The 10,894-nt window shown below is 42.0% G+C and overlaps 2 protein-coding genes across 2 annotated transcripts in view; one reads left to right on the forward strand and one right to left on the reverse strand.

Annotated features, from left to right (window-relative positions):
* The window catches only part of LOC102380189 (histone-lysine N-methyltransferase SETDB2), a 73,910-nt gene that overhangs the window by 55,402 nt on the left and 7,614 nt on the right, over nucleotides 1–10,894 (forward strand). The window contains exons 19-23 of the mRNA XM_025211755.1: nucleotides 37–83; nucleotides 622–672; nucleotides 5,655–5,713; nucleotides 7,944–8,007; nucleotides 10,079–10,201. Of these exons, the coding sequence (XP_025067540.1) occupies nucleotides 37–83; nucleotides 622–672; nucleotides 5,655–5,713; nucleotides 7,944–8,007; nucleotides 10,079–10,201 (344 nt within the window). The remainder of the gene's footprint in view (nucleotides 1–36; nucleotides 84–621; nucleotides 673–5,654; nucleotides 5,714–7,943; nucleotides 8,008–10,078; nucleotides 10,202–10,894) is intronic.
* LOC102378721 (RCC1 and BTB domain-containing protein 1) overlaps nucleotides 10,070–10,894 on the reverse strand; it is a 45,110-nt gene continuing 44,285 nt past the window's right edge. Inside the window, exon 13 of the transcript XR_003095622.1 lies at nucleotides 10,070–10,204. The gene's annotated coding sequence lies outside the window, so the exon portion shown is untranslated. The remainder of the gene's footprint in view (nucleotides 10,205–10,894) is intronic.

Consider the following 10,894-nt stretch of genomic DNA (forward strand, 5'->3'; position numbering starts at 1 on the left):
CTTTCTCTCTCTTTTTTAATGTAACCAATATTTCAGGGTGTTCTGTCCAAAACATGACCCAGGCAATAGGAACAATCACTATGGTAAGTTTCTTTAATGGTTAGTTTCATTTAATTTATTTTTAAAACCTATGTCAGAGTCAGTGACGTTACTTTGTTTAAATTAATTACTATCTGGAATGGTGGGTTAAACTCCAACAGTGTGTTTAATTTTGTAGTCATGATTTGGCTGAGATCCATGTACTTTGTATAGAAAATTTAAGTGTTGTACCTAAGAAGTGACTATAGGGGTCTTCCTGAGTTATTCCATCTAAACTTTTAAAAGCATAAAATGGAAACATTCTGAATTAGGAACTGTAAAGGAGCTTGGACAAATAACTAAAGAAGACTGTAAGAGCATTGATCAGGCATGCAGGGATGAAGTCAGGAAGGCCACAGTGCAGTTGGAGTAGCAGTTAGCAAGGGATGCGAAGGGTAACAAGAAGCGTTTCTACAAGTATGTTGGTAGCAAGAGGAGGATCAGGGAAAGTGTGGGTCCCTTACTGAATGGGGGAGGCAACCTTGTGACAGGATCCAGAAAAGGCTGAAATGTTTAATGCCTTTTTTGCCTCGGTCTTCACAGGAAAGGTCAGCTCCCAGACTACCGCACTGGACAGCACAGTTTGGGGAGGAGGTGAGCAGCCCTCAATGGTGAAAGAACAGGTTGGGGACTGTTTAGAAAAGCTGGCTGTGTACAAGTCCATGGGGCCAGATGGGATGCACCTGATGGTGCTGAGGGAGTTGGCTGTTATGATTACAGAGCCACTGGCCATCATCTTTGAAAACTCATGGCAATCAGGAGAGGTCCCAGATGATTGGAAAAGGGCAAACGTAGCGCCCATATATAAGAAAGGGAAGACGGAGGATCCAGGGAACTACAGACCAGTCAGCCTTCCCTCAGTCCCTGGAAAAATCATGAAGCAGATCCTCGAGGAATCCATCTCGAAGCACTTGGAGGAGAGAAAAGTGATTTGGAACAGTCAGCATGGATTCACCAGGGGCAAGTCATGCCTGAACAGCCTGATTGCCTTTTATGATGAGGTGACTGGCTCTGTGGATGCGGGGAGACCAGTGGATATGGTGTACCTTAGCAAGGATGTGGCTTTTGATACGGTCTCCCACAGCATTCTTGTAGGCAAGCAAAGGAAGTATGAGCTGGATGAATGAACTGTAAGGTAGATTAAAAAAAAACCTGGCTAGAGCACTGGGCTTAGAGAGTAGTAATCAATGGCTTGATGTCTAGTTGGCAGGTGGTATCAAGTGGAGTGCCCCAGGAGTTGGTCTGTGGGCTGGTTTTGTCTAATGTCTTCTTCAACAACTTGGAAGATGGCATAGAGTGCACCTTCAGCAAGTTTGCAGATGACACCAAGCTCGGGGTAATAGTAGATATGCTGGTGGATAGGGTTAGGATTCAGAGTGACCTAGACAAATTGGAGGATTCGGCCAAAAGGAATCTCATGAAGTTCAACAAGGACACTTGCAAAGTCCTGCACTTAGGACAGAACAATCCCATGCATTGGTACATGCTGAGGGCTGACTGGCTGGGGAGCAACTCTGTAGAAAAGGACCTGAGGGTTACAGTGGACAATAAGCTGAATAAGAACCAGCAGTGTGTCCTCGTTAGCAAGAAGGTTAACGGCATATTGGGCTGCATTAGTAGGTCTTGCCAGTAGGTCAAGGGAAGTGATTATCTGTCTATTCAGCACTGATGAGGCCATATCTGGAGTACTGTATTCAGTTTAGGGCCCTCCCCCTATAGAAAGGATGTGGACAAATTGGAGAGAATGCAGTGGAGGGCAACTAAAATAGTGAGGGGGCTGGGGGGCATGATTTATGAGGACAGTCTGAGAGAACTGGATTTATTTAGTTTGGAGAAGAGAGAACTGAGGGGGGACTTAATAGCAGCCTTCAACTACTTGGAGTGGGGTTCAAAAGAGGATGGAGCTAGACTGTTCTCAGTGGTGGCAGATGACTGAACAAGGAGCAATGGTCTCAAGTTGCAGCAAGGGAAGTTTAGGTTAGATATTGGGAAGAATTTTCTCACTAGGAGGGTAGTAAAGCACTGGAACAGGTTACCCAGAGAGGTGATGCAATCTCCATCCTTGGAGGTTTTCAAAACCTGGCTAGACAAAGCTTTGGCTGGGATGATCTAGTTGGGGATGGTCCTGATTTGAGCATGGAGTTGGACTAGATCAGTGGTTCTCAACCTTTTTCGTACTGGGACCCATTTGCAAAGATTGGCTTGTCCGGACTCGCACCTCCCTGGCCCTGCTGGTGCCTGACCCAGTGCCTCGTCCCCCCTGCCCTGCCACAGCCTCAGTGCCCGGCCACCTTCCCCCAGTACCAGCAGGCACCTACCCGCCCTCCTCCCCCACACCCATCCTCTACACGTACAGACACACATGCGTGCGTGCACACAACCCATGCCCCCCACCCCAGCAGTCCCCAAGCTTTAGCCCTCCAACGCTCACTCCCCATACACTTACCTTCATCTGGCTGCTGGGGCTGTTCCCATGACCCTGCCTTGCTGTGTGCTGGCCACACACCAAGCAGCTGCTTGCTGCCAGCCTGCAAGGGGAAACCTGCTCTTCCACACGTTTTTCTGGCATTTGCTCGCGACCCTGTGAAATATTCTTGTGACCCACTTTTGGGTCATGACCCACGGGTTGAGAAATGGTAGACTACATGACCTCCTGAGGTCCTTTCCAACCCTAATTTTCTATGATTCTATACTGATTTATACCAGTTGAAATGTGGCCTTGTGTTAAAGGTTTAAATTTTTCAGTATAAAGGTTTACATTTTTCACCTGTGCTGACAGGATCCTGTTTTTACAAGTTGACTGGCACTAGCATTTGAATTAAGTATTTTACTTCTCAAATAGATTTTGTGACTTCACAGGTGTTTTTATCTCGTGTACTTTTCGGCTGCTGGATTGAGCAAAATGTCTTGTAAAAGCATGTGCTTGGCACTATGATCACAATTTATTAGGCAAGTAGACACTGAACTTTGTTATAACAGATCATTGGGATTCTTATCACTTGTAGTTTATTTGTTACTTCCTTTCTTTTCATTCCCAACCATCAGCTCAGGAATAAATGATGGGGTCTTGCTGTTCACTTGATTTCTATAGCAGTAGAGTATTTTTTAATATTTAATAATTGAACAATAGAAAGCTTGCCACCCTTGAGTTCTTGCATGTATGACACCTAAGATTCTGAGGTGGTCTCCCATCTGTGTACTAGTTAGGACCTGGATTGTTCTAGCTTGCAAGATGAGATGAAAACAGGTGCATTCAGTCCAGAATGTCCTCCCAAGTTATATGCATCAAACCTTTTCAAATTTGCATTCTCCACATTCATTATCATACTTTTGAATATTGCCTGCTATTCTGAAAGATCCTGTGGAACTTTATAAATTTAACAAACCACAAACAAGGATCATTTCATATACTTCAGTACAACCAATTGAAACTCCTCAGCTTTTAAAGACTTATCTACACCAGGGCAACCAGGAAAATTTTAATCTGAATTAACTAAAAGTATGACTTTAAATTCACACCTGCAATTAAGATGGATTTAAGTTGCATTTAAATGCTTGTGTGCATACTCTTCTTCAGAATAAAGTAACTTTAATTTGATTTAGCTTGCTTCATTCCCAACTTGAAATGGGAAGCAACCACAGAAGAGCTAAACTTCACTTATTCTAGCCAGACGTGCTGGAGCATAATCCACCGCCTTGCAGCCCAAAAACCACCTGCACCAAACCGTCCATCAGTCACCCCAAGCCAAATTGCCAGTCACCTACTACGTGTAGCCAAGGCACCACTGGAAAAGAATACAAAGCGCACCATTCATCATGAACTGAAGCAGTATCGGAAGCAACACACGGAATATAACAGCCTGGACCCCTTTGAAGTCGCTGAACTGGGAAAAAAGTCTTAAACAGCATGAAACATGGCAATGCTGCTGTTTACAACAACATCTTACCAGATTTCTTGAAACAACCTGGACCCCATGCTCACATGTGGCTGATCCAGTTCTGTGCAAGGATCATCAGCTCAAGGTCATTCCCAAAGAAGTGGCATATGGCAAAAGTTTTTGCCATTCCAAAACTTGGCAAGGACCTCACATTGGTGGCCAGCTACCAACCAATTGTACTACTGTCTGTGTGCTACAGTGTCCTTGAGCGCCTCATTTTAGAATGGATATCCCCAGAAATAGAGAACATCCTTAGCGTTGATCAAGCCAGATTCCACAAGGGCCTCAGTGCATGTAATCAAGTACTGGCACTTACCACCTACATCAAAAATTGTTTTCAGAAGAACCTGAAGACAGGCCTAGTGCTACTGGACGTGACGGCTGCCTACGATACAGTATGGCACACTGGCCTGTTTCTAAAGCTGTCAAGAGTACTTCTAAGCTGGGTCGTTATAGTTGTCAAAACACTTCTCCATAACAGATGATCCAGAGTCCACCTTGGGCAGGGGATAAGTGTGTAGAGGAGACCAGCCAGTGGACTTCCACAGGGCTCAGTGCGGCCCCAGCCCTGTTCAACTTATACATAAATGATCTACCAGCAACCACATCCTGCAAGTTCATCTATGCTGATAACATCTACTACACTACTCAAGATCCATCTTTCTGCACTCTGGACCAGACCCTGAATGAAGATGTGACAAAGCTGGGAGACTACTGCACCATATGATGGCTCACACCAAGTCCTGCCAAAACTGTATCCAGTGTATTTCATCTCCACAATGCTAGTGCCAAAAAAGAACTTAACATCTATACAGGTGGTCAGAGACTAAAGCATGATCCCTGCCCAACATGCTTGGTGTAGTGTCTTTAGATAGAACCCTGACTTTCTGGGAACATTTAAAGAAAACAGCAGCAAAGATCAAATCCCGAAACAACTTACTAGCCAAGCTTGCTGGATCAACTTGAGCTGTAGCCACAGCAGTCCGGACCTTAGCTCTTGCCCCATCATACTCAGCAGCAGAGTATTGTGTACCTGTTTGGCAAAAGTCATCACGCACGCATCTTGTTGACACTCAGCTGAACACAACCATGCATATCAAAACTGGAATCCTCCCCTCCTCTGGCTTCCCATCCTTGCAAATATCACTCCCCCACACATCCGTCAACTGATGATGACCCAGAAGTTGGTCAAAACCATTTGTACTGCACCTTACCTACCACTCTACGATGACCTGTTTAATCCACCCAAGGCCTGCCTTCCTTCGCGATGCCCCTTATGGAGCAACCTCCCTGACCATGATCTGTCTGATAAAGTATAGCATAGTTAGGAAAGACAAAGAAGGATAAATTATTGTATATTTCCTAAAAGAGAAATCTGCCTAGGAAATGTACAATAATTTATCCTTCTTTGACTTTCCTAACTATGCTATACTTTATCATGCATGGAAATAATAAAAACTTAGCTGAAATATAAGAAAGTCAGGGCAGCTGAAATATACTGTTGTTTTGTTATCCAAAGTGTCTGTCTTTTTATACCCCTCAGAAAGATACCCAAATCAAGTGTAAAACATCTATCTAAAAATGTCAGTTTAATGTTGTTAATGTTACATTATTACAGTATCGTTTCTTGATTTCTAGATGCAGTCAGTAGGAGGAGAAGGCAGTCAATGATATCTTCCACCATCAGGGAAGCAATGGTAATTTTGAATTTAAGTAGCTCTATTCAAAAACTAAAAGGTCCATGCTTCTAAAAACTGTAACAGACTGGTGCCAGATTATTCAGAAAATAAATATGCATTACAATTGTGTATAGCAGAGCTTTCCAAACTTTTCATGTTGGTGACACACTTTTTAGACATGCATCATTTCGTGACACAGTAATTCAGTTCCGGGGGAGGGGCCAAGGGAAGCAGACGTGAGTAAGGGAGCTCCGCGGTGCCCTTCTGCAAAATTTTCTGCATTTCGCGCGACACACCTACACACTGCCGCCGACACAATAATGTGTCGCGGCACACAGTTTGGAAAGCTCTGGTGTATAGGAACAGCATTTCCCAAACAGCTGCTTTTTATTCTTTATTTTGATCTTGCAATGCCTTCAAAGCAATACAGTTCACATTCAGAGTTACCTGGGGTAGGTCTGATTCTACCCTGGTGTAATTCAGTGCAACTGTAGTGAGATTCTGGTCAATACAATGAAGGGTAAATCTGGCTCCAGGACTCTGACTGTGACTTGCATTTTTTTGTGAATTTCCAGGGTACTAGGCCCACAAGAGTAAATGCACCACCAGTCGGAATAGCTGCAATATCCACCATCACTCTCTGATGGACAGATGCCATAAAAAAGATCATAAGCAATAAGAGGTTGTTATTGTTAAACACTGGAGATGTTGCACTGGCAAAATAATATATTACCATTGCCCAGTGAGCCCTTGGAGTGGCTTCCATAAATGTTTTAATAGGGCATAAAAGGTATAAAAACAGGTACATGTGGAGCCTTTTCAAAAGGGGAATGTTCAAAAAGGGCAGCAGCTGTTATGCTTTGTGTGAATGAGTTGAGAACAATGTAAACGGAGCACAAACCCAGCTTTAATACCACTTCATCCAGGAGTAAAAGTGGTTTTGCTACATTTTAATCCTTAGCTCTTTCACACCTAACAGCTAGGACCTAGCAGCTGGTGCCATCTTGAAACTTCCCCTTTTGAAAGGGTCCAAAAGTAGATGTGTCCACACCCAGCTGACTTCAACTAGCACCTGCACTTAGTTTGATAAACCTCAGTAGAGGTAGATGTAGCAGGGTTTTTTTACTTTAAACATGAAGTTTCTCTTGGTGTTGCACTTTTAAGACACCTTCTGAACCCTAATGAAGTGCACAGGTCAAAATGTCTGACTCTCTTTTTTTGGTGGGGGTGGGATTGTGTATTTTGGATATTGCATGTGGATTTTTATATTGGGCAAACTTCTAGCTGCAGTTTATATGGATTGAGCATGATAATCTGGCCTTGAAGAATGTGTCAAAACATCCATTGCTTTCAGCAGGGCTAGGCTTTCCAAATATGCAAGTGTATAGTTTATTCTCAGTGGTTGCTACAAGTTTTCACCTGGAATTTATAAAGGTCTTTATGATGCCAAGCTGTGTAGACTCCTGTCTTAATAAATCAGTGACTGCCCTGAGGGATCAGAATCGAGAACAAGAGCACAGCTCTTTTGGTCTTTTGCTGAAGAATGCTATCCTTACTTCAGGAGGCCAGGAAATCCTTGTGGTTGAGGGGAGGGGAGTTCCTGACAAGTTCCAAAGGAGGCCATATCTGGCCTTCCTCAGCAGTTGCTACAACTCCAAGACCCAGAGGTGAAAGGGAGACTAAACTGGAAGGTGTGAAGAATCCTTTGAACTTTAAAATATTATTTTTATTGCTAGATTAATTTGTCCCCAAAAGTTTATCTCTGGCTAGAAACAGATGTTGTGTTTGTCCTTGGATAAATTGTACCCACTTGTCCCAGAACAAAAATGTCCTGGAATTGGCATGTACACGCATTATTCTTCTAATCGGCGTTAGTGTATGGTCAAATGAAATGCCACTTGTTTTGCCATTAATTCAGTGATGCAATCCCATGATAACAGTGGAGAAATGCTTTGCAATATCCTGGGATGAATCATTACTACTTTTTATCTGGAGACCTTTTTAAGATTTATCCTGGGATAGTGGATGTAGATGTTGGTATGCTTGCACTTTGTCCTAGAATGGTTTATAGTGGGAATAATCAACTAAACACTCAAGCAGAATGACTGACTGTTGTGGGGGAAAAGGCAGTTAAGTATTGTACTGTTTTGGTTTTAAATCTTTTAGTAAATATGGAGATAGACTGAAAACAACTAAGCAGTAAATGTCAGTACTGGTATAAATGTAATATTTCTCTCTCTCATAATAGAGCACAGAGGAAACAGCAGAAGAGAATAGTTTACGAGTTCTAAGGAACAATAACAGACACAAAGGTTTGATAAACCTTTAATATTAATGATAACTGGTTGGTATTATAATCACATATACTGAAGTAATCAATGTGAGCTCAGAGATGCTCTCCAGAAAGAAAATCACAGCTGTATGTTTTCTTAGCCTTTCCTCTTAAACTCTGATCAGCAAGGAAAGGTTCTGTGTAGTTTCCTTCCGGGTTTTAAATATAGTTATATTTAAGAGGAATTGTTGTTAGTTGGAGGAGGAAACAGGCTATTCTTCTTTTGACGAGTCAGGGAGCGGATGACTTAGCAGGGCAGAAGTTGATCTGACTATTAATTGTGGTTACTGGTACTTGGGGAGGGAATTGAGGTCAGCAGTCAGTGTAGAAATGAGATGTATGGTTCAGTATGCTGCCTATCTGAAGATTACTGCTCACTAATCATTGAGTGATAATCTGACCTTCACATTTTATCAGGCGAAAATGAAAGTATTACCTCAAATGGGAAACACCCTCACATTGTTACTTGAATGCAAATCATTGTGTAGTGCGTACTTATATTTTGGTTTTACTTTTTGTAATTCAGTTTTTCTGTGGTAAAACAGGTTGTGCAACAGTTTGCCCTGGGGACGAAGTTGTCTTCCAGATCTTTCCAATGAACAAAAAGCACCCTTATAATAATTAGGACTACTCTTCCAAATATAGATAGTTCATATTAAAAAGGGTTGGAAGATGATAGTGGCACTTATTGGCTAAATTCATCGAGTCTCGTATAATATTTAAAGAAGAATAGCAAAGTATTACTTGAATATGCATATACTAAAATCATATTTTAAAGATTAGAAAACTGTTTGTCATAGTAAATGACAGAACACTTGTCTATTGAAAATAGCATCTCTAGTGTAAACAGAGCTTAATTTCCCTTCTCTCAATCGCCTCTAATTTAGAACATCCCTTTCTATATTTTTTTTTTTAATTAAAATGGTGCTTCTTTCTGTAACTTTTCTCCAACTGAAGTTCTAATGTTCATAATCCTCTATATAGCAGGTAATTGATGCAGAAAGATAAGGTTATAATTCAGGGTAGAAAACTGAACTAGACTAATTGTATGTAAGATGAATGTAAGACGCATTGTTTTATGCAAGAGTCCTTAAGAAAAGATTAAATGCAGAAAGTGAATAGTAACTCGTTTTAGAGGGTTTGCCAATAGTGAACCCTCTTTAAAGGCGATTGCTTGCTTTAATAATAGGATGTTATACATTCTAGTGAAGTCCATTTTTTACAAATGTAGCCAGGTTTTTTTTGAAGAAGAAAAAGGAATGTCATGTTGCATGGTAGAGCCAGGATTTTTATACTTGGGTGGCTTGCAACCTGTGTAGTTTGCAGTAGGTTGCTGAGGCCCTGCATACCCCTAGTTACTTCATAAACCCCGCTTTTTGCAGGGGGTTAAGAACTTAACTCTGTAAAGAATCTGTGTTCTACTAAATTAACTAAATATACACATCCTTTTTACTTTCAAAGAGCCTATTAATCTTGGCATTATTCATAACTGACCTGGTGTCCTAAGAAAGACTGGGAAAAGTGGGTATTTATATTTTCCTCATAGCCCAGCTGTAATAAAACAGCCATATGAGATGGGCTTGTGGTAAGGTAAATTAAGTGCTGTATCACTAGAGACTAAAGGCCAGGAATATATACTATTTTCCAACAAAATCTAATTCAGTTTGCTCCATTAGGCCTCTTTCTTTCCTCTTGTTGAGCCATCCATGGAGCAACTCTCAGAAAGAAAGGGAAGAATTAGAAGTGAATCCAAAGGATTGTGATGGCAATCCTCTTGACTACTAAAGGCAGATCTGGGATCCAGAGGGATTAAAAATCCTTGTGCAGTACCTGTTGGGACACAAGAGGGTCAGAGTACATCTGAAGGGAGTTGTGAGAGCAGAGCTAGACCACCAAGAAATCTGCTGGTTAACATTAGTGTTCTAACCAGTTAGAAGAGAGAGAAGAACAGCTTCTGTTACAGAGTTTTATGGGACAGTGACCTGCAATCGCCATGCTGAAAAACAGTTCTAGTAAATGCAAATGTTAATATATATCTTTATGTATCACAGTAAGAATAGATTTTCTTCGGAAGTGCAAGCAGGCCGGGCTTCTGGATGATATATTCGAAGCGATGCTTGACACACTTCACCTTGCACAGGAAAAACTCATGGATGATAACACTTCAGAAACAGGTACTATGAACAAAAGGAAAGTGACTTCCCAATATATTCTGACATTAAACATGCCGAAATTTAAACTCTAAATCCTGTTCTGAGAACACTTAGTGCTTTTTAAAACCCTGAATGGTTTGATGTTTTGGTTACTCAGGAGTGTATCATTGCTTTTTGTTGGGAAGGAGCTGCCAACAGAAACAAGACTCCCTTCCTCACACCCCCATCAGCCCAACAAACAGTTTTGCCCAATTCCCGGTCGGTCTCGTTTCCCAAGCATTTAAAAACTTGCCTCTGGGTGCAGACACGCATCACAATTGAACCAGTTCACATTAGCACCACTTGAGAACTGGTTCACAGTCATGTGAAGTGCTGTGGCTCTGACACCAGCAGATGGGAATAAGCACCCAGCCCAGCTTACCTTTACAGTGCACTCATGTTTTGGGGGTCCCAGGGCATGGGGGACCTGTGGCAGGGGACATTTTAATTTGTCTGCTTTCCGTTGTTTCCTAAATATATCTCATTAAATTTCAGTAGCCTGTAATTGGTTAAAATCTGCAGCATGCTTCCCTGACTTGGAAGTGGGGTGGTGGAGTGCTTGGACCCATGCTTTCTGGTTCCCAGAGCTGGCTGAGGGCAAGATGAGAGAGAGTTGAGGTTTCGTAGTTTCATAGTAGCTAGGGTCAGGAGGGACCTGAACAAATCATCTAGCCT

The sequence above is a fragment of the Alligator sinensis genome, unplaced genomic scaffold (assembly GCF_000455745.1).
Source record: "Alligator sinensis unplaced genomic scaffold, ASM45574v1 scaffold820_1, whole genome shotgun sequence".
Taxonomy (NCBI): domain Eukaryota; kingdom Metazoa; phylum Chordata; order Crocodylia; family Alligatoridae; genus Alligator; species Alligator sinensis.